General features: G+C 47.4%; 1 protein-coding gene across 7 annotated transcripts in view; it reads right to left on the reverse strand.

Moving 5' to 3' along the window:
• Positions 1-23,975, reverse strand: part of MOK (MOK protein kinase) — a 43,236-nt gene that overhangs the window by 6,336 nt on the left and 12,925 nt on the right. For 2 of the 7 annotated variants that reach the window (XM_027521042.1, XM_027521043.1), the window contains exons 2-6: positions 23,523-23,637; positions 10,134-10,223; positions 8,772-8,842; positions 870-948; positions 675-723 (exon numbers count right to left, since the gene is read on the reverse strand). In XM_027521042.1, coding sequence (XP_027376843.1) covers positions 675-723; positions 870-948; positions 8,772-8,842; positions 10,134-10,223; positions 23,523-23,637 — 404 coding nt within the window. Of the gene's footprint in view, positions 1-674; positions 724-869; positions 949-8,771; positions 8,843-10,133; positions 10,224-10,622; positions 12,675-23,522; positions 23,638-23,975 lie in introns of those variants that run through there. The other 5 variants (XM_027521044.1, XM_027521046.1, XM_027521047.1 and 2 more) reach the window with 5 other exon arrangements.

Consider the following 23,975-nt stretch of genomic DNA (forward strand, 5'->3'; position numbering starts at 1 on the left):
AAGAACATCAAAAACAGAGACAATTTCTGTTTTTGACAGACAACATCAAACGTGAGACAAAAGCTGTGGCACACACACTACAGTGTAGACCAATCTCAGAAAAACGATGCTGAGCGAAAGAAGTCAGACCACGGGAGGGCATATAACATGTAATTCCATGTATAGAACATTCTAGAAGACACACACTAATTCTATTATGACAGAAAGTCAGCTTGTCTTTCCTGGGGACAAGGGACAGGAAGGCAAAGGTTACCAAAGGCAAGAGGAAGCTTTTGGGGGCAGTAGCTTTGTTTGTCGACTGGGATCATGGTTTCACGGGAATATACAACTGCCCAAACCTAACAAATTGTGCACTTTACACATGTACAGTTTAAGGGCTTTTGAGTGAGACAGATCCAAGCTCAAATCCTGCCTCTTCCCCTTTTATATTTACAGTGTTTAGAATAATTTATCAATAAATGGAGTTTATTTTTATACACAGTATATAAGAAGGGTGCCTTTTTCCAGACGTACAGTTATGTTGATGGCATTTACTAACGATTTTTTTTCCCAAACTGGAAGGGAAAAAAAAAAATAACAAACATGACATCCACTGGGATTGAAAGCATATTCAGTGAAAAGTTTTTATATTCTGTCTTCATTCTGATATCAATTTTTCATATAAAAGTTCTTACCTTTACTAATATATTTTCTGGTTTTACATCTCTGTGAAATATTCCATTTCTGCATTCAACATGAAAAGAAGGACAGAATTAATTGTACCTCATTCAGATCCTTTCACACTGCGTTTTCTAATGATGATAATGCATTTTTTTTTTTTGGTAATGCATTTTATTAATCTGAAAGCCTCCAAGTCTCCCCGTGCATACCTGTGCATGTGGTCCAGGGACTTACACAGCTGGTACATATAGTGCCTAACTTTTTTCTCTGATAACGGGTGTCTTCTTCCTGTGCAATCAAGGAAACAGCCAAATATGGTTACCAATATCCCCATTTTTGAAATAAAACAAAAATCCATTTTTAATAATGTGCAAGAATTTCTAATTTTCTCAGTGAAAACAGAATGGAATAGTTCTAGGAAATATGGAGTCCATCTACAAAATATGCCATGTAGAATTCTACATACTGACGTGATTTAATTCAGAATCGCCGGGCCCCAGGCCTTCTCTGCAATGAGAAGGGTGCTGAGCGATCACCAAGGGGCACTCGGTCTGGGGGCCTCCACGCAGCCTCGGGCAGGCCTGCAGGGCACACTCCTCCACACTGCGACTCGAGGTGGCAGGCCACGTGCGTGCATATGTGCTCAGTCATGTCCCACTCTTTGTGACCCCATGGACTGCAGCCCGCCAGGCTCCACTGTCCACGGAATTTACCAAGCAAGAATACTGGAATGGGTTGCCATTTACTGCTTCAGGAGATCTTCCTGACCCAGGGATTGAACCCGTGTCTCCTGTGTCTCCTGCATTGGCAGGCGGGTTCTTTACCACTGAGCCAACCTGGGAAGCCCGAGATGGCGGGGGTCAGCTGCAAATCCAGCATTTTCCTCAGCTTCCTGTCTAGATGGAGATTTCCGTCTTTAAGGGAATAGATCACAGTTTCTTTTTTTTTTCTGCTGCACTTCCCGGCATATGGGATCTTAAGTTTCCTGACCAGGGATTGAACCTGCACCCCTTGCAGTGGAAGCATGACGTCTTAACCACCGGACCACCAGGGAAGTCCCAGAAGTACGTTCTCTTAATCGAAGAAGACCAATGACTGAAATTTACAGCCCACACGCTCCTTTCACAAAAGGGAGCAGTCACTGGCACCGCTGCCACGCCCTGCAGCACGCCGGGCGCCCATCCACACAGCCTACAGCCTGTACCCTCCTCACTCCTGCAGTGTTCATCATGTTCCAGAACCCCGCACATCACACTCCAGTACCACGGAGTACTGCGGGCCACGGGGTCCCAAAGAGTCGGACTCGACTTAACAACTGAATGACGACCAATAGCACAGACACCTGCGTTCTTGAAGATGTCATATTTTATTTGATTTTAATCTCAGAGGCCTGTGTTTCTAGGTCATTAGGCTTTAAACATGAGAAACACACTCTCACCTAACCATTCAGAGAGCCAACACGAGCACACGGCCCACTTGACTTTTTGGTCCTAAGTTTGCAATTTCTGTTGAAAATTAATGTTTTCTTTTTCTCGCATAACAAGAATGTTTATGTTAATCATCAGATCAGATCAGTCGCTCAGTCGTGTCCGACTCTTTGCGACCCCATGAATCGCAGCACGCCAGGCCTCCCTGTCCATCACCAACTCCCGGAGTTCACTCAGACTCACGTCCATCACAATTTACAAAACGTCTAAGTAGAGTGAATTTTTCCATGTCATCTTTTTATTCTGTTTCACATCAGTTTTCCACAATTTAAAAGAATTAAAACTAAGATTGTTGGCTTCCCACAGCTTAAGGAATCCTGTAATTTTATCGATTATCTGTACAAAGGTGAGAAGAAAGCAAAATTTCCACTCTCTGTCACCCGTGAGGCTGGCTGAAGCGTTGCGAGGTTCTGTCCCCTCTGTCCGTGCTGCCCACGGACGAGCCGGGCTCCCCAGACCTCGGGGGCAGACTTCCCCCCGCTCAGGGCTCTCAGGACCAGGGCCCCCAGTCCCCCGGGGCTTGTGAAGACACAGACTGCTCCCCATCCTCGCCCGGCACATCCGGTTCAGCAGGTCTGTGGCGGGGCCCTGAAAGCTGCCTTTCCACCGAGTTCCCAGAACCAGCTGCAGGGCCTGGCTGCGCGCCTCAGGAACCACGTCCCACGCCTCCCTCTGGCTGCCAGGACGCCCCAGCCCCATCCCCTTCTCCCGCTTCCCAGTCGTGCTCACGCTGCTCTGTTCCTAGAAGCACCTTCCCAGCCACAGCCACACAGCCACATCCCAGTTACAGCATAAAGCTGTCCTCACATTCATTGGAACCTGAACTCAGGGAAGGTGGACTCTTTCAGGAAAAGTCTACTGCATCCGATCTTCATAATCGCCTAGGGATCTTTCATAAAGCAGATTCCAAGGCCCAGGCCTAGCCCGAGTGAATCACAAGCAGGGAGGCCAGGAGTCTGACCTTTCACTGCCTTCTGCCCCCAGTGCAGGAGGACTCTCTCCCTTCCTCCCGGGCTACCTCCCTCTACCCGTTCATAGCCGTGGGGGCAAGGCCGTGACTCCTTCCCATCTCTCCGTGGGAATCCCTGTCTGCACACGGGGACTACCAGGGGAACAAGGGGCCCGCCTGAGCCACGGGCACCACTGGTCTGAGCAATCAGAGAGTCCACACCCTCGACAAGGAGGATGGACTATCGACTTTCAAAAGTATTTCCCCCAAAACAAGATCCTAACTTTCTGGGTGTGAGATGGTATCTGGTTCCCACCAGATTCTCACTTACAAACATCTTGAAGCAGACAAAATACTGTTAACAAAACGCCCTGAGGTTCCTTGTGTGACCCTTTACTGAAGCCAGCAGACTGCAAACATATTTCCCTGGCTCACTGAGCCAAATTAATTATTCCAAGATAATTTTTTACCAAATATTCTCATTAAGAAGGCACTTAATGAATGTCACACATAACACCAGCAATGTAAAAATTCAAAAGTGAACACAATGATTAACTGTGGCCTCCAGTGTAGCCCACGTTGAACCAGGAAATCTAGCACACACGCTCCTCCCACAAGAGGCCCTGTCCCCAGGCTGCGCCTGGCTCTCCTGGTCAGGCTCCGAGGTGCCTGCCGGGCCCGCCATGGTGTGGCCAAGCGGCCCACAGTCTATGCCTAGGCCCAGAGGCTAGGCCCTGAGGCAGCGTGCGAGCACGTGTCTGCCATCAGTGTTTTCCAAGAGAGAGCCCTGCAGGACAGCACGTGGTTCTCAGAGAGGCTGGAGGTCCCGCCCGGCAGAGGATAGCAGGCGCGCTGTCAGACTCAGCATGGAGCCAGAGCCATCACCAGCACCCCTCTCTCAACAAGACTGCACTCAAGGAGGGCCTCCCAGCTCTGCTCTTTGCCTTCCGCTTTGTTTCTTATTTATTTTTTGGCCATACTATGCGGTAAGTGGGATCTTAGTTCCCTGACCAGGGATGGAACCCACACCCCCGGCATTGAAGCAGAGTCTTAACCACTGGACAGCCAGGGAAGTTCCCAGCTCTGCTCTCTGAAGCTGGCTCATCTCAGGCAAGTGCTCTGACTTCTTGGAAGCTCTTTCCTCATCTCTAGAGCGCAGCTGAGCTCCCAGCACGGGGACGAGCCAGTGCAGGAGGCCAGAGCCGGCACACACCAGCTGTGCACAGCGTGGTGGTGGTGGTGGTGACAGCAGCCCACGCTGATTAGAGACCACGCCAGCCGGGGGCTGCTCCGCACACCTCACACCTGTCATTTACTCCTCACAACCACCCTGAGAGCCAGACACCATGATTACCCCCGTTTTCCAGACCAGGACCTGCCGCCGTGAGATGCGCACGGCGCTGTGCGTGCTCTGGCCTGGAGTGCGATCGGGGACACCCGCGCTCCATTGACACAGAACCAGAGGGCACTTCCCAGAAGCACCAGTACTGACCTAACAGGATGGTGCCATCAGCTTCAGAAAATTCCAGCGAAAATAACGCTACTCACTCACACCCTGAACGGCACAGACAGACAAAGTGAGGACGACGCTCAGCGGTCACGCCACATCCGAGTATCTCAAGGAAAAGTTAGGAATGCCGCAGTGGGACGACGCTCAGCGGTCACGCCACATCAGAGTATCTCAAGGAAAAGTTAGGAATGCCGCAGTGGGTTTATGTCATGTCTGTTTCCTTTTTCAGTTCAGTTCAGTCGCTCAGTCCTGTCCGACTCTTTGCGACCCCGTGAATTGCAGCATGCCAGGCCTCCCTACCAACTCCTGGAGTTCACTCAGACTCACGTCCATCGAGTCAGTGTTGCCATCCAGCCATCTCATCCTCTGTCGTCCCCTTCTCCTCCTGCCCCCAATCCCTCCCAGCATTTCCTTTTTATATACGCACAAAAGTGACATGGGTGGAAACTGTCTCAATAGTTCTGAACGAGTCCCGTTACTAAGGACAGAACTAAAATTGCTAAGTGATAAGAAAGGTATGTGTCAGAGCGGTAGTGGCAATGTTTTTCTTCCTTTTTGTTGGTACATAAAAAATACTGCATCTTACAGTTCAGTGGCTCAGATGTGATCATACATAAAAATATAACTGAAATAATCTGACACAGTAATTAACCTGTCATGCAAAATCGTTACGTTGCATAGTGAATGGAACATGAACCTGATTTCAGAGTTGCCTCAGCACTGAGGAAATACAGTCATCCCTGGGTGTCTGCAGGGTACTGGTTCCAGGAGCCCCTGAGGTACCACAATCCGTGGATGAGCAAGCCCCTTGTATAAAGTGCTCCACAGCTCAGACGCACTGCCTAAGCTCCCCAGGGAAACAAACTAACGCTACGCTTACAGACAAAGCTTGGTTTGCTTTTTCCTACCTGGCTCAGAGTCATGGATTTGTTTTAGGATGCCTGGTCCACTCACAGGTGACAAGACGAGCCCTGGACCTGGAACAGCCCGTGCTCCAGAAGGCGGCCCATGTGCTGCCGGGGCAGTCTCAGGGTCTGGGTGGCCAAGTCTGTCGAGGAGGACAGGCAGAGGAGCCACGGCAGGGGACTACGTGGCCCAAAAGTGGTTGGTGGTGGCCTTGGCCGCCAGGCCTTCCCGGTCCACTCAGGGCTGCCCAGAGGGCCGTGCAGGGTGGGCAAGAGCAGGTGCTGCCCAAGTCCCGACCCCAGACCATCACGGATGAGGCCCACAGCCGTGGACGGGTCCTTTGTCTCTCCATGCCTCCCTTTCACCATCCCGAACATGCAATCATGACAGAATCTGCCTCACAGGCTCTCAGGGTGAAATAAGCTGACTCCTCGCGAGAGCCAGGGGCAGTGCAAGGCCTGTGGTGAGCACTCAGGGCCGTCAGCCATCACTGTCATCACCACACAGTCGGCGCCCCCGAACCCCCGGGTCTCTGTCCACGGGTCCCGCATCCAAGGTTTCTGAGGTTGGCTGAATCCGAATCGTTTTATATACAAGGGGCTTGAGCATCCATGGATTTTGGTACCTGCGGGGCTCCTGGAACCAGTAGCCTGCAGGCACGGGGGGATGACTGTATTTCCTCAACGCTAAGCCAACTCTGAAATCAGGGTTCACGTTCCAACAGTGAGCATCTGACAATCAGTCAACCGTGCTCCCCACATTTTAACATCTCTGACACTTAGAGGCCCCTTAGCACCGAGAGCACCTGATCCCATGCTCAGAGCACAGCGCCTGGCCTGTGGAGCCACTCGGCACCCATGGGATGAACCAGCGGCCGTACAGCCTTAATACAACAGTCTGCTTTCTGCAGTCTCTGTAGACAGATACTGAAAGAAACAGATTCACTTCCTCCAATTACACAACTCCCCTACTACTGGAAATTAAAATACTGATTTCTAAACAAAGTTTTCTCCAATCTAAACACACAGAAACTTGAGAGAAATTATCCCCTCCCCTCGAATTTTAAAATATCACATTCTAACAATCATAATTCTAACATATGTATCTTATACCAAGAGAATTGTTATTATACTAAAAGGAAGTGATTCTGTAGATTCATTAAGAACAAAATGTCGGCTAACTGGTAAAAAGATCATTGCAAATTTAGCGGTTGTTTCTCTTGGTTACATTGATACCCTGTCCTGATACACTGTTAAAATATGTGTTACACAGAGACTATCAAAGTGAATAATCTACGTTAGTTAGTGTACCTGAAAGTTAATCATAGAGTAACACTTACTTATCCAAGTTGTCTGGAATAAGACCTCAAGTGAAATTTCCAGGTAAGTGAGGTTTACTCCTCAGATATAAACTCTTTTCTATTTGGAGGTATTTTACATGGGATCTTTTAAAAACGTTTCACCCACTTTCCCATCAGCATATCCTAGGTGATATGGTGACCACAACCCCGTACACGACCGTGCTCCCGCTAACCTGTCTTGGGGAGCCTGGCAGCTTACAGCTGTTTTCCCGACCACTCTTGGTTTGCTTTGTATTTCCAGTCTCCTCCCCCGTTACTGGATCACCACCTGTCACTTTCTGTTGGTGTGTAAAGTTCTAGAAGCTCCTTTTAAGAGCTCTTATTTTTAATAGGTGTTAGACCAAGAAACCAGATGACTAAGTTTATTTTAAATTGTACTTAAAGCAAGACACCTGAGTGAGAGGCTTGTCTATGAATAAAATACCCAAGGTCTGTAACTTAAAAGAAATACCATATATTCCCAGACACAAGGCAATCTCCTACTTTCCTCAAAAGATGTAAAAGTTTCTGGATCCAAAAGTTTTATATCAACTTCCACAGATGTAAAACTTGTCTACTCATGCTATTTATTTTATTTACTAAGCCACATATTTTAAATTACATATAAAATATGTCCATTTGACATAATACTTCTTTCCATGCTCTCACTTCATAAATATAATTTTATCTGAACTCTTCACATGCACCTTTAACATCATGTTAAAGGTCCCCTTTGTTGCAAGAACAGCTTCTCGATCTAAAAGTTCTCTACAGCACATCATCTGCGCTTTGGCCTAACCTGCTTGAGGTAACATCACAGTTTTTAAATCATCTATGATACTGTCACTAAAACTCTATTTCAGATATAAAGAGTCCCTCATATGACATAAGGCAGTGATTTTCATTTGTTCGGTAAGAATAATATGATCCATGAAGTCTAACACTTGCTGTGTGGTATTTACAAGGCTCATCTGTCCTGACATCTAACGCCACGGGGAGGTCAGACCCAGGGCTGTTGGATAAACGTGGGCCAACCTTCCGCCTCCTGCTCTCTGCTTCCCTCGGGTGACCTCCGCTGGCCTCCAAAACCAGCTGCGACCGGGGTCAGCTCAGGCAAGCGTGCTTCCCCCAGACAGTGCTGTATTGTTCAAACGATGGGGAACGATGAGCACTCAGCAGTTCAGGGCACCGCATGAGGCTCCCAACCCAAGGAGGAAGGCGAGTCCCTCTCAGGGGATGATTTGTGGGGGAAGCCCTGCCTCATTCCGAAGCCTAGAGTAGAACGCCGAGCAACGCAGAGCCTGGAATGGACCCCCAAGGGCGCGAGCCTGCGGGAGGCCTGAGCCGGGCGGATGATTTGTGGGGGAAGCCCTGCCTCATTCCGAAGCCTAGAGTAGAACGCCGAGCAACGCAGAGCCTGGAATGGACCCCCAAGGGCGCGAGCCTGCGGGAGGCCTGAGCCGCGCCTCCTGCTGCGCCTCCCTCACACGCGTCACCTCACCAGCCTGAGCGCCGTGTGGCATCACTTCCCGTCTGCAGCCACATTCTGAGCAGACAAGATTGCCCCCCCAAACACCTCCCACACCCAGGTGGCGCTAGTGGTAAAGAACCCACCTGCCAATGAAGGAGACATGAGAGACACGAGTTCAATCCCCGAGTCGGGAAGATCCCCTGGAGGAGGGCAGGGCAACCCACTCCAGTATTCTTGCCTGGAGAATCCCACGGACAGAGGAGCCCAGTGGGCTACAGTCACTGGGTCACAAAGAGTCAGACACGACTGACGCGACCTAGCACACATGGCTGTATACTTATACACAACTACTGAACTGTGGCGATCGATGATTTTGAGAATTAAGACAAATATATGGGAACTATAAACTTTAAAAGATTTTAGACGCTCTTTCAAATTATTCTACATACCTCGTATTAGCTCATAAATATTCATGTCCATAAGTTCACATATTAGTGCAAGAGAACCAGATTTTCTGTCACTGAAGAAGAAAGCAGGTTTTTAAAATGGTTTTTTCCTTGTATTAATCAGAATAAAAGCATCAAATATTTAACTCATTTGTAAACACTTCTGATAAACATAAAACACTCCCATAGCAAAGACCAAAGTGTAATGACCGAAACAGCAGAAGTTTTGATTTTCAATCAGTATTTTAGGTAAAAATAATTTTAAATAATAATAAAACAATTTTGGGCAAAAATTCTAAAAGCTGGTCTCCCACAATTTTGGGAAAAAAGCATCTTGAGATTATGAAAGTAACTATTATATCTTCAGACAGAAGAAACAGGTTGAGGAGTTGGAGAAGCAAAACAAAGAAAGTAGGACTTAATTCAAGCTCTGTGGCTGCAAATTCAGCTTTAATTCACCTAAATTACTTCCATGTCACTGAGATACATCACAGTGTGGGAGTGAAATACACAACCCAGCCAGGGGCAAAAAGAGGAAGACGCCTTTCCCCTCGCCCCTACAGTGACACCCCGGGCCCCTCAGGGCGCCTGTGGAGGGGCTGGATGGGGCCGCGCTGTCCCTTGGGCTGCCGTGGACAGAAGCGCTTTGCCCCTGAAGCACTCGGCACAGGCAGCACTGTGACCGCTGCCCCGTGCAGGCTGCAGTCTCCGGACCGGCCGAACACGTGCTCAGAGCATGCAGGCCAGGAAGCCACGCGGCCAAGACAAGGCACTGCGTTTTGAGTTTAGAACTGGTCAGCTCTCTGATGAAAACCTCCCCAGCTCAATGGTCAGAGACTACGGTTTCCCCAGATGGTGGTACAGGCCAGGCTTCCCGCTGAGGGGCGCTTTCTCGGAGCTTCAGGCCAGATCCCAGCCCCAGTCCCCAGCAGACAAGCCCTTCCAGACGAGCTGCACTCCGCCGTCTTGATTAGAACAGAAATGAAAAATCCCCTGAAGTTATGTGGAATACAGTAAGAATGGCTGCTTGAAGTCATACCAAGATGGCAACTGCAGGCATGACCTAAGTGCAGCCCCTGAAAGAGGGCCACAGGCTCACACGCAGGTGTCCTGAGCCATCGCCGCCTCCACAGCAGCCCAGCTGAGCTTCCGGGAGGGGGACCATTCGAATGGTGTTCACTGCTGTGACACGGAGTCACTGTAACGAAGGCCTTTCCCTTTAGGACTTGGATGCAGACACTGGCCCGAATATGTGTCTGAGCTACAAAGCCAATATTTAAAATGTCTACCATGGTTTTCTTTCTTAAACAGAGATCTAACGATTATCACCGAGGTTAGATAGTTCCTAAAGCCCGATATACTTACAAGACCACCTGGTGCAGCGTGAGGATGTTCGGGTGTGGGTTCAGGCGCCTCAGCGCTTGTATCTCTCGCAGGTTGTTCACTTGCTCGATGCTATTGTGCAGGGAAGAACAAACAACCAGTGTATCATCTGGGCCAACTTTAAAGTCAGGTTATCAAATCGCTGTTTATCATCCATGATCACAAGTTACAAGCTCACAAATAATGCCAAGCAAGTTTATCAGGTTTTATTTCTCCCATCAGCAGCTGAACATAAGTATACCTCACTTCCACATTATCTTACAAAAATCGAGGCTCTTACAGCTTTGGACATGCACTCAAACTCTTCCCATCTAAACTCCTGAAAGAATGCTTTGGTAGTTTCTCTTACAATTAATAAATATAGAAACAGAGACTAAAATTTTCCACTAGTCAGTTTACAGGAACTAACTGAGCAATGTAAGCAACATCGGAAAATAAGCATCTCCCGTTCACACTGGCCTTCTTTCTGACCTTTAACGCAGCTACACGCGTTTTCAGTCGTTCATCCGGGGAGAGGCGCTCTCTCAGCAGGTGTGTCGTTACCGAGGCTTTTCTTTATGGAGACTGCTCTGCCTGCCACTGTGTTCACATCCCAGATCACAACAATACAGTGGAGGCCAACGGCCAGAGGCTGGCTGTGCCACCCTCCAGACTGACCCTTGCCAGGGCCCTCTCCCTGTGGCTGGGCCCGTGGAGTCATCCCAGCCGAATGACTCTGTCCACCAGAGACTGCATCTCAGCGGCTCCAAAAGAAACTGATTCTGGAAATATTCTTTCTCTGAACTGGCAAAACTATTTCATCAACTTCTTTTTCCTTTATTTTCCCTGGCCTTGCCAGGTGGCTTGTGGGCTTCTTGTTCCCAGACCAAGGATTGAACCTGGGCCCCAAGGTTGAACCGGGTCCTAACCACTGGACAGCCAGGGAATTCCCAACCAACTTTCAACATGTAGAGTAAAGCTCAGCATTTTGTTTGGTTATTCAAAGAGTGGTTATATCCAACAGTATAATATTACTGTTGTTGTAAATCAACACGGCTGGATGTTTTCAGTCTTTCTCATGCTAGGCCACAAACGGGAGCCTGGAGCACAAGCCTGGGCAGCCTGAGCAGAAGGGCGCTCCTGACACAAAGCCTCCTGAGCAGGAGGGCCCTCCTGAGCAGGAGGGCGCTCCTGACACAAAGCCTCCTGAGCAGGAGGGCGCTCCTGACACAAAGCCTCCTGAGCAGGAGGGCGCTCCTGACACAAAGCCTTAGGCCCCTTTTAGCCGTCATCCCGTGTCCTCCCTCATACCCAGGATGAAACTCAAAATATTAGCAACTTACACACCATGGTCCACAACCAACCAGAAAAAACAGCTCACTTTGCTGGCGCAGCAGACTTAAGGAGGGTCCCTGCTGAAGCTGGGACTGTAACCCTTTAGCTGCTGGAGAGAGTGGGGGATCCCACGACTACTGGGTAAGGGGCCAAGCATGCTGCGTAGGGGGTGGGGGTGGGGCCGCACCCTGGAGGCTCAGGATAGCAGCTCCTTCCCGCCTAGAATCTGAGTTTTTCACTGCCTAATAACCACTACGGATGGCCATCCTGGGGCGTGTAGGGACCAGACCACGACCCTGTCTGTCCACTCCGCCAGCTCAGTGCCCAGCCCACCACCTGCTCCTCCCCGCACCCTGGCCTCCTCTAGGTGACTCTAGAACAGTATTTCCCAAAACATGTCCCACAGAATTTTATTTCTCTGGAAAACGCTTTGTGGATAAACTGCATGTTGAGGAAACGTGAGACAGGGCCAATCTAGTTCCTTCTGGAGAGTGACAATTTACAGTTGATGTTAGAAGCTTTCAAAAATCCTACAAAATAAGGACAACGGTTCACCTTCATTTAAACCAACATTTTCCAGACTTTCTGGGGGCACAGGGTCCTCTCTTACATACTAGTAAGTCACCGTCCCTTAGAACTAAGGTTCTAGAGAACACACCACGTCAGACCGTCCTCTGAGTGACATGGCAGATACAGATTATTTTCCTTAGGGCAGAGGAGGTGAACAAACACACCAATAAGGCAAAAGGAAGAAGAAAACATCAAGCAGAGCATTCTTTGGGGGGCGCTAATCCAACAGCTGCCAAGCATCTCTCCCTCCCTGGGGTGCGTGCTGGAAGGGCATCCACAGTTCGCCCCACAGTCCCACACCGCAGAGTCCCTGACCCAGGACCAGGCCACTGAAGACCCCCCACTGATGCCTGCCACGCCTCTGCCCAGGGCATGCTGTAAGCCAGTGGTTATCGACCGAAGGGACCTTGCCCCACTAAGGGAAATGGGACAACACTAGAGACACTTTCAGTGTCACTGCTCCGTTCGATGGCAGCAGCCAAGGACGATGCTAAATCTCCTATGGTGCACAGGACAGGACCTGTAACAGAGGAGCCAAGGCCCCGACGCCGATGGTGCCAAGACGCCCAGCCTTGGGTGGGAACAGCAGAAACCAACCGAGGCTAGCAACAGTTCTAAGTTTTGAACTATACACCCGATCTAAAAAAAAAGAAAAAATTAATCAGTCTTTTAGGACCAGTTAGTCAAACAGCTTTGTCATTTAGACAAACATTTACTCACTCTTCTCATCTTTAATATGAAAACCAGCTATGATACCCTGAAACACATTTTCTTATTGCAGACAGAATCATTTTATGCCTCCCCAGGCACTCACTCAGAACCAAGGAATGAGTGCCGACATTAGACGGGCACCCTGACGGGGTTCTGCGCGCCTCAGTGCAAGGAACAGTGTGAGCTCAGATGTAAAGCAACTCTGCTCCTGCTTTTAAAGATCTTGGGGAAAAAAAACTAAAAATCTGCAAAGTAACCACTTTTCTTTGCCTTGGAGTTGCTTTGAATTTTGTAGTCAAGTGACATTCAGGTTTTTTCTGTGTGTTTGTCTTTTTACTGCCCTGCTGGAAACAGAAAATATCACGGAGTGGAACACAGAGGGATGTAGGCAAGCCTCTGCTTCCAAAAGAACCAGCTGGGGAATTTCCCAGGCTGTTCGGTGGTTAAGACTCCAAGCTTCCGATGCAGGGGGTGAGGGTTCGATCCCTGGTCTGGGAATTAAGATCCTACGTGCTGCGGAGCAACCAAGCCCGCGTGCCGAAAGTGCTGAACCCACACCACGACCACAGAGCCAGTGTGTAGGCTGCGCCTGTGAAAGACCCCCTGACGTGACGACGATCCCAAGCTCCATGACTAAGACCCAACGCAGCCAAATAAACATTCAAGCACACACATAATGAAGCAAAAGGACACGCTCACTGGAGTGGCCAGAATTTAAAAGACTAACCACACCAAATGCTGAAGAGGATATGAAGCAACTAGAACTCTTGGGTTCTTTGCTGGTGGAAGTGGAAAAAGGTATAATCATTTCAGAAAAAGGCTGGGCTGTTTCTTGTAAAGTTAAATATACATCTACCCTGTGACCCAGAGATTCTATTTCCAGGTAATGACCTAAAAAAAAAAATATATATATATATATATATAGATAACCATAAAAAGTCTTGTATGAAGTTTTACAGGTTTATTCACAGTGGTCCAAAACCAGAAACAGCCCAAAAGTTCCTCAACAAGAGACGAGATAAACAAGGCGCTCTGCAGTCACAGACTGGAATGAACATCACTCAGCGGTGAGAAGGTATCAACTGCCGATAGGACAACAGGGATAAACCTCAGAGACTGCATGTATGCTGCGCTAAAGGAGTGGAGAGATTCCATTTAACAGGAATTTCTGCTGCTGCTGCTGCTGCTGCTGCTGCTGCTGCTAAGTCACTGCAGTCGTGTCCGACTCTGTGCGACCCCACAGACGGCAGCCCACTAGGCTCCCCCGTCCCTGGGATTCTCCAGGCAAGAACACTGGAGTGGGTCACCATTTCCTTCTCCAATGCATGAAAGCGAAAAGTGAAAGTGAAGTCACTCAGTCATGTCCGACTCTTCTCGACCCCATGGACTGCAGCCCACCAGGCTCCTCCGCCCATGGGATTTTCCAGGCAAGAGTACTGGAGTGGGGTGCCATTGCCTTCTCTGAACAGGAATTTCTATAAGAGAGTAAAGAAACGAAATAAAACCCAGAAGAGTGGCCACCGGGGCAGGGAGGGAGGACTAAGTAGGGAGCGTGAAGGAGCTCGGGTGAGAGCAGCACTCTGTGCTGTGAGTACAGGGAGCTATCCACTTGCAAAAATCATGCAGTTCAAAAATGTGCATTTCAATGAATGCAAATGTTTCCTTTAAAAAAGAATTGTGTAATAATAACCAAGTGGAATGCAAAAGTAGGAAGTCAAATATCCAAAGTGGCAGGCTTGTTTGGCCTTGGAGTACAAAAGGAAGCAGGGCAAAGGCTAACAGAGCTTCGTCAAGAGAACATGCTGGTCATAGCAAACACCCTCTTCCAATAACACAAGAGACAACTCTACACATGAACATCACCAAATGGTTAGTGCCAAAAGCAGATTGACTATATCCTTTGCAGCTGAAGATAGAGAAGCTCTACACAGTCAGGAAAAATAAGAGTAGGATCTAACTGTGGCTCAGATCACAAACTCCTTATTGCAAAATTTGGACTTAAATTGAAGAAAGCAGGAAAAACCAGTAGGCCATTAGGTATGACCTAAACAAATCCCTTATGATTATACAGTGGAGATGATGAACAGATTCAAGGGACTAGCTCTGACAGACAGAGGGCCTGAAGAACTACAGACAGAGGTGCGTAACACTGCACAGGAGGTGGTGACCAAAACCATCCCCAAGAAAAAGAAATGCAAGAAGCCACAGCGGTTGTCTGAGGAGGCCTTACAGATAGCCGAGGAAAGAAGAGACGTGAAAGGCAAAGGAGAAAGGGAGAGATATACCCAAGTGAATGCAGAGTTCCAGAGAATAGCAAGGAGAAATAAGTCTTCTTAAGTAAACAGTGCAAAGAAAAGAGGAAAACAATAGAATGGGAAAGACTAGAGATCTCTTCAAGAAAATTAGAGATACCAAGGGAACGTTTCATGCAAAGATGGGCTCGATAAAGGACAGAAATGGTATGGACCTAACAGAAGCAGAAGATATTAAGAAGAGATGGCAAGATTACACAGAACTGTACAAAAAAGATCTTCATGACCCAGATAACCACGATGGTGTGATCTGTCACCTAGAGCCAGACATCCTGGAATGTGAAGTCAAGTGGGCCTTAGGAAGCATTATTACAAACAAAGCTAGTGCAGGTGATAGAATTACAGCTGAGCGATTTCAAATCCTAAAAGATGATGCTGTCAAAGTGCTGCACTCATCATGCCAGCAAATGTGGAAAACTTAGCAGTGGCCACAGGACAGGAAAAGGTCAGTTTTCATTCTAATCCCAAAGAAAGGCAATGCCAAAGAATGTTCAAATTACCATACAATTGAGCTCATTTCACATGCTAGCAAGATTATCTCAAAATCCTTCAAGCCAGGCTTCAACAGTACATGAACCGAGCACTTCCAGATGTGCAAGCTAGATTTAGAAAAGGCAGAGGAACCAGAGATCAAATTGCCAACAAATGATGAATCACAGAAAAAGCAAGGGAATTCCAAAAAACATCTACTTCTGCTTCACTGGACTATGTTAAAGCCTCTGGATCACAACACACTGTGGAATATTCCTAAAGACATGGGAATATCAGACCACATTATCTGCCTCCTGAGAAACCTGTATGCAGGACAAGAAGCAACAGTTAGAACTGGACACAGAACAGACTGGTTCAAAATTGGGAAAGAAGTATATCAAGGCTGTATATTGTCACCCTGCTTATTTAACTTATATGCAGAGTACATCGTAGGAAATGCTGGGCTGGATGACTCACAATCTGGAATCAAGATTGCCAGGAGAAATATCACTATGCAGATAATGCAAATGACACCACTTTAATGGCAGAAAGAATAGAGGCACTAAAGAGCCTCTTGATGAAGGGGAAAGAGGAGAATGAAAGCTTAAAACTCAGCATTCAAAAAACAAAGATCATGGGTTCTAGTCCCATCATTTCATGGCAAATAGATGGGGAAACAATGGAAACAGTGTCAGATTTCATTTTCTTGGGCTCCAGCATCAATGTGGACAGTGACTGCAGCCACGAAATTAAAAGACGCTTGTTCCTTGGAAGAAAAGCTATGACAAACCTAGACGATGAATCGGTGCTCTTGAACTATGGGCTGGAGAAGACTCTTAACAGTCCCTGGGACAGCAAGGAGATCCAACCAGTCAATCCTAAAGGAAGTCCGGTGCTGGGGAAGACTCTTGACAGTCCCTGGGACAGCAAGGAGATCCAACCAGTCAATCCTAAAGGAAGTCCGTCCTGAACATTCATTATAAGGACTGATGCTAAAGCTCCAATACTTTGGTCCCCTGATGCGAAGAACTGACTCACTGGAAAAGACCCTGATGCTGGGAAAGACTGAAGGGAGGAGGAGAAGGGACGATAGAGGATGAGACGGTTGGATGGCATCACCGACTCAATGGACTTCAGTTTTAGCAAACTCTGGGAGATAGTGAAGGACAGAGAAGCCTGGTGTGCTGCAGTTCATGGAGATGCAAAGAGTTGGACACGACTGAGTGACTGAATCACGACAGCAACCAAGCGGGGCGGGAGACCAGATGGAGTTATACAGATTAATTAAAAATCACAGGCTTGGTGGTGGTGGCTGCAGCACCTGGGGTTCATTATACTGCTGTTTACTTTGTATATACTGAAAAGTTCTGTAATTATATCCTATTTAAGTAAAAGAGTCTTTAAAGTGACTCATGAGTTTCTTGCCTTTGTTTTTATTTAGAATCCCACACTGAAGACTTATTTTTGTAAAAGTAATGTGAGGACCACTGAGAGATGTGACTTGGGAAAAAGCCGTGTTCTGAGTCAAGGGCAGGCACCGCACTGCCTCCCGCAGCAGAGCACTGAAAGGACACAGCCCCCGGCCCCACACAGACGGGGGTCCCACAGACGATCTGCAATGCTGGGAGCTCGCCCCTCATGGGAGCTCGCCCTCTAGTGGAGGGTCCCTCATTTGGAGGAAGACTCTCCCCTAGGGCTACTGGGAGGATTAAACGACATATGCATGCAATTCCCCTGGTACTGGGCATGGCACCAGATGCTCTGGAACAACTGCTGCAAGCTTCACTTTTTTTGGGGGGTGCTGTGCCACGAGGCATGCAGGATCTTAGCTCCCCAACTGGGAATTGAACCTGTGCTCTCTGCCATGGAAACACGGAGTCTTAAGCAGTGGGCCACCAAGGAAGCCTGTGCAATCTCCATTTTCACTACTGCTACTCGCATTTATTATTGCACCCCAATTTTCCAAAGAGTCTTCAAACTATCTTGCTGAGTAACTTGCACCAACTGCTAGGCGACTAGTTGACCCATTACTGTGCTAAGTGTCTCACCTGCATCTTTAACCCTCCCAATGATCCTGCGAGGTAGACACTGTGGTCGTCCCCACTGTATACATGAACTGAACCACACAGAGATTAACGAACTGCCCAAGGTCACACAACTAAAAGCGGGAGAGCTGCTGCTTCTGCCCTCACCTAGTAACCCTGTGCTGGTGAGGACCCGCACGAGCGTCTCTTACTGCTTCGGGACAAAAAGAGAGCTCCTACAAACATCAAGACTTTTTAAATGACTCATTCCACTTCTTTACAACATTTCTAAAGGAAGAATACAGTCGTAGCAAAAAAAGGAGCATCTTATTAACAGTGTATTTCTGGTGAGTATAGGCGGGAGAACCCTCTGAAGACAGAGAAAAAAAATATCAAAGCGACTGGGTCACGCTGCTGGCCTTATGCAAGTAACTAACTTCATCATCCCCAAACTAAGGCTTTGAGCCACTGAGGGAAGACAAATCTCAGGAGCTGCAAATGCCCTCCTGACACAGTACTAAAGAACTGATCTATTATAATACCTCACCTTGACTTCCTATCAGCAAAGGAGACTGCCAAAGCCATCGATTTCTATTTCAGAGGAGCAGAAAGGAAGGGCTGGAAGTAACTCTGGGAGGAGCTGGGTCAGAGGCTCCGAAACCAAGCTCCTCCTGGCTGCGTGACTCAGCGTGACTTGCCGCTGTTACTGATTGACTCTTCTTGCCCACACCACCCACACAACTGTGCAAGGTGACTCTGAGGTTTCACTCAACCATAAGCAGAGCAGAAACGGATTTTTAAAGGAACCTAAAATTATTCTTCAAATGAATAAGGTTAAACTGATTTATAATGATGACAGATATTATATTCCAGAGCTCTAAAAGCTGAAGATACTATTTTCATGGCTGAAAAAGAAAAATAAAACCAAAGAACAGAATAAAACTTGTGGATCAAGGATCAGTGACACTGGAATATCCAATAAATGGTCGGCAATAAAACTCCTAGAAGTGACACCAAATGCAGCTGTCTTTCTTCTAGAACTTTCTTTTAGAAACTACAGTCATGTCTTCCTGTAAAACAGAAATAATAGCAATACCTTTTTCAACGTTAGAAGCCACGTACAATGACTCATTCCGGATCATCTATGGTTATTTTCTGTTTGTTCTGATTTGTTTTTTAAGTTTGAAGTTACTTTAGATTAACAGAAGAGTTGCACCAACAGTGGAGAACGCCCCTGTCGCCTGGCTTGCCCTGATGTTAACATCTCACATAACATTTACCAAAACTGAAAATGAACACTGGTACGACTCCACTCACTACACTAGACCCTTTATTTGGATTTGCCCAGTTCTTCCACTGATGCCTTTTCCTCTCCTGGGATCCAGCAGACCACACTGCAAGTAAGTGGCCATGTCCCCCCACTCTGACAGCCCCAAAGCCTGTCCTTGTCATTATCTTCACCGTTTTGAGGATGGCTGGGCTGGTGTTTTGTAGAATGCCCCTCAGTGTGGGCTCTCCTGATGTATTCTCATAAATCAGCTGAGATTACAGACCTTTGAAAGAGAATACCACAGAGGGGACAGGCTCTTCCCATGCCATTTATCAGAAGGTATGTGATATCAACATGTCTTATTACTGATGATGCTGATATTAATGATTTAGTTAAGTAGCATCTACCAAACTTTTCTTTGTAAAGTCAACTATCTTTCCCTTTCATTTTCTACTCTTTGTAAGCAAGTCATCAAGTCCAGCCCTCAGTCAAATGGAAGGAAATTAAGCCCTACCTCCCGGAGGAAGAAACAGCAAACAATTTGTGGACATAAGTTAAAGCCACCACGGTAATTAATAAATATTCAGGAGATCATTTGAGGCTGTGCAGAAATCCCATTCTCTTTCAAGTTTTAGCTTACTAATTTTAGCATTCACAAATTTATCTTGCCTGCAGAAATGATTACTTATTCTAATGATGATTTTCCATTTCCCTCATTCCTCTCTGTACCTATGAATCATAAATGAGAAAAAAATTTCCCTCTCATCCCAATTTATCTATTCATTTGGCCATTTATTTACATTAATACGCACTCAAGGTTATTGGAATGAAGAGAGAGAGGGTAGTGTACATATATGCTACCTCTGTCTACTGAGAGGACCTAAAGATGCTGACACTCCGGTAGCAAAAAAAGAGGTTTAAAAAAAAAGAAGATGATGGGGGATGCCTCAAGAACACAGGGGCCACCCTGAAGGTGCTCTTCACAGCCAGGGCTGGCTCAGTTTTAGCTGGAACAATTATCGAATAAATAACGAGAGCACTGGATTATAGTCGCCTATGGTTTTCAACACATGTGTAAGAGTAATGAGAGTTCACAAGAGAAAACGCAAAACCTGTTCCCTGTGGGTTTCTATCAACGTATGTCTAGGAGCAAACGAGAACTCAAAAGAGAAAAGGCAAAACCCATTCCCTGTGGGTTTGGATTACACAGGCCAGCAGACACCTGTCAGAGCTAAGCTGGAGATACCACCAGGGATTCTGGACATCAAAGAGCCACCAGACACCGCCAGTTCAGTGTTTCCTTTTAAGTGAAGCCAGCATGTGAAAGTGGCCGTCAATAATCCCCCTCACACACACACACGTTAGAAAAAACAAGGAAAGTATAACTGATTCAGTGACACTCTATTAGAAAATCTTTACTTATTATGGGTTTTTTAAAAGAAAAATAAGTGTTCTAATCAATCACTTCTAAAGTTAGGACAACTGCTTCTGAAACAGAACAAAGGATCACACATCATAACGCGGGCCAGCGTCTCCCGAGCATTTACCATGGGCCTTGCGTGACAGCTCCTTCAGCTTCCCACCTCGGTCAGTGCTCCGCGCCTCATGACAAGGAAGCCAAGGGCCAGGTGGACGAGGTACTTTCAGCATCGGGACCTGGTGGGAACCGCGTCCCTCGGGTGGCTCCACCTTCTCCCCAGGGGCTGAGGTCAGCCCAAGGCACTTTTCCAGATAAACTGAGTGTTCCCTGCCTCCCCAAAGGACTGCCCTCAAACCATTCTAACCTCCTTCCAGGGGAGCGCTTCTCACATGTTACAGGTCTCTCTGCGTCCTGAAGGCCCAGCAGTGGCCCACGTGACCTCTCCTGGCCAGCTGGTTCCCCAGAGCAGCCTAACTCTGCATGGTTCTGACCCAGCAATCGTCGTGGGAGTCCTGGGGTCTGCAGGTGTTCTGTCCGGCACATACTTCGTGTTTATGTCTCCACCAAAATTGCAGCTGGGAAGTCCTGCCGTCTGCAAGCACGTCCACCCCGCACCCGACAGGGAGCTCCCAAGCTGACAGGGAGCCCGGGCCTCTGACCAAGCGGATGCACCCCACCCGCCGCTCAGAGTCCCGTCTTGCTCCGCTGGGCTTGTGGGGCGTTTGTCCACAGCGGCTGAGTGAGGCCGTCTGCTTGGGCGATGGGGGTAATCGGAACACTGGGCAGCAAATTCTCCACCAGGCATAGTGTAAAGGCAAAGAGAGAGGTTGGGAGTGGACAAAGAAATACAGAGAATTCAGAACACATGGAGGAAGAAGTGATAGAAAGGAGGAGAAGCAGAAGCCCCGTAACCTCAGCGTCGGTGCAGCAGGTAAACACCGCGTGCTTTGGCCCAGCTCTGCCCACCCAGTGACCTCGGTGACCACGGTCAAGTTACTTCACATCGCTAACCACCTCTCCTCAGGTGCAAAATAGTAACGATGACACCTGCCCCGTGGGGATGTTACCAGGGCGACATCACTGTTACCCAATCTCCTTGACGTGGTAAAAGGCCTGAGCTGCTTTCCAATTTGAAACACTATCTTTGCATCCTAAGAGTTTAAATCAAGGCCTATACCCCAAAACACTCAGGAGGCTCCACATTTTCAGGACATTGCTATGCTTTTTAAAACGCTGCCTTAGATATTCAGAGGCTTCAACTCCTTTGATATTAAAAAAGACTGAGTTTCAAACCTCTTTACTGAAAAGCAAAACAGCTGCAGTGACACCATCGCTTATTTCCTTATTCTGACAGCTTCCTAATCACACGTGGTCTCTGACTCAGGGTGGTCCGTGGTGAGAAGCTGTAAACGCAAGGACTCCAAGAGGCTGCTCTGTGGGAAAGGCCATGCGGTCTGCAAGGGACGAAGTGAGAACCAGAGGACTCCCCGCGCCACGAAGTGCACTGGTCCCTCCCAGTGAACACATCTCTCTAATCTTATCTGAAAGTTATTTTTCAACACAGTAACTGATTCACAGCTAATTAAATCACAAGGACCTCTATATCTCTAATCTAAGGTTTCAATTATAAAAATCCAACAGACACAACTCTTAGGAACATACAGACAGTTTAAAGTGAGGTATACTTCTCCAGTATAAATTTTTGTGACCATTATTTATTAGTATTATAGTAAACTCAGCAGTGGCCACAGGACTGGAAAAGGTCAGTTTTCATTCCAATCCCAAAGAAAGGCAATGCCAAAGAATGCTCAAACTACTGCACAATTGCACCCATCTCACATGCTAGTAAAGTAATGCTCAAAATTCTCCAAGCCAGGCTTCAGCAATACGTGAATTGTGTACATCCACATGTTCAAGCTGGTTTTAGAAAAGGCAGAGGAACCAGAGATCAAATTGCCAACATCCGCTGGATCATGGAAAAAGCAAGAGAGTTCCAGAAAAACATCTATTTCTGCTTTCTTGACTATGCCAAAGCCTTTGACTGTGTGGATCACAATAAACTGTGGGAAATTCTGAAAGAGATGGGAATACCAGACCACCTGACCTGCCTCCTGAGAAACCTATATGCAGGTCAGGAAGCAACAGTTAGAACTGGACATGGAACAACAGACTGGTTCCAAATAGGAAAAGGAGTACATCAAGGCTGTATATTGTCACCCTGCTTATTTAACTTATATGCAGAGTACATCATGAGAAACGCTGGGCTGGAAGAAGCACAAGCTGGAATCAAGATTGCCAGGAGAAATATCAATAACCTCAGATATGCAGATGACACCACCCTTATGGCAGAAAGTGAAGAGAAACTAAAAAGCCTCTTGATGAAAGTGAAAGAGGAGAGTGAAAAAGTTCGCTTAAAGCTCAAAATTCAGAAAACGAAGATCATGGCATCTGGTCCCATCACTTCATGGGAAATAGATGGGGAAACAGTGGAAACAGTGTCAGACTTGATTTTTTGGGGCTCCAAAATCACTGCAGATGGTGATTGCAGACATGAAGTTAAAAGATGCTTACTCCTTGGAAGGAAAGTTATTACCAACCTAGATAGCATATTGAAAAGCAGAGACATTACTTTGCCAACAAAGGTCCATCTAGTCAAGGCTATGGTTTTTCCAGTGGTCATGCATGGATGTGAGAGTTGGACTGTGAAGCTGAGTGCCGAAGAATTGATGTTTTTGAACTGTGGTGTTGGAGAAGACTCTTGACAGTCCCCTGGACTGCAAGGAGATCCAACCAGTCCACTCTAAAGGAGATCAGTCCTGGGTGTTCATTGGAAGGACTGATACTGAGGCTGAAACTCCAGTACTTTGGCTACCTCATACGAAGAGCTGACTCACCGGAAAAGACTCCGGTGCTGGGAGGGATTGGGGGCAGGAGGAGAAGGGGACGACAGAGGATGAGATGGCTGGATGGCATCACCGACTGGATGGACATGAGTTTGGGTGGACTCCGGGAGTTGGTGATGGGACAGGGAGGCCTGGTGTGCTGCGATCCATGGGTCGCAAAGAGTCAGACACAACTGAGTGACTGATCTGAACTGAACTGAAATTGGGACATCAATAAATTCCACTACAATAGAAATAAAAGTAGCCTTTAATCCTCTCTGCCCAAAGAAATCTGATGTTACATGCTATCGCATGAATATAACTTTCCCATTAAGTTGGTCTTATCGACTCACACCTGTGCCTGTCTTTAGTCTCCAACCGGCCTCGGGCTGCCTACCTTTCAAAGCGCTGTTTCATCTGTTTACATGCGTAGTGGTTGCCATCTCTCAGGTTCTGTATCTTCATAACTTCAGAAAACGTTCCCTCTCCTATTTTGCCAATTGCTTTATAGTCTATAAATAAAAACAATTATAAAAATAAAAGTTTATTTATGCATCTGTTTCATACCTGCTTCCAGACAGCAGATGTCTTCATCTGTAAGATAATCCAAGAGCAACATGCCGAGGATGGTTTGTTATGTTTTTAAGGTTTGGTGCTCCCCTTATTTTAAGAGAAGCTGGGCTGTGTGTGGGCAGCAGTCTCTGTCTCCCTCGTGCAGCAGGAGTCACGCGAGGCGAGGAAAGGCTGGGGACCCCTACAGGATGTGAGAGCAGAAGCTCCGAGGCGGGCTGCATGGGTGGCCCTCGCAGGAGTGACGAGCCCGGGCCCAGCCTCTGGCAGGCGTGGCCGT

This window comes from Bos indicus x Bos taurus, chromosome 21, assembly GCF_003369695.1.
Source record: "Bos indicus x Bos taurus breed Angus x Brahman F1 hybrid chromosome 21, Bos_hybrid_MaternalHap_v2.0, whole genome shotgun sequence".
NCBI classification, from domain to species: domain Eukaryota; kingdom Metazoa; phylum Chordata; class Mammalia; order Artiodactyla; family Bovidae; genus Bos; species Bos indicus x Bos taurus.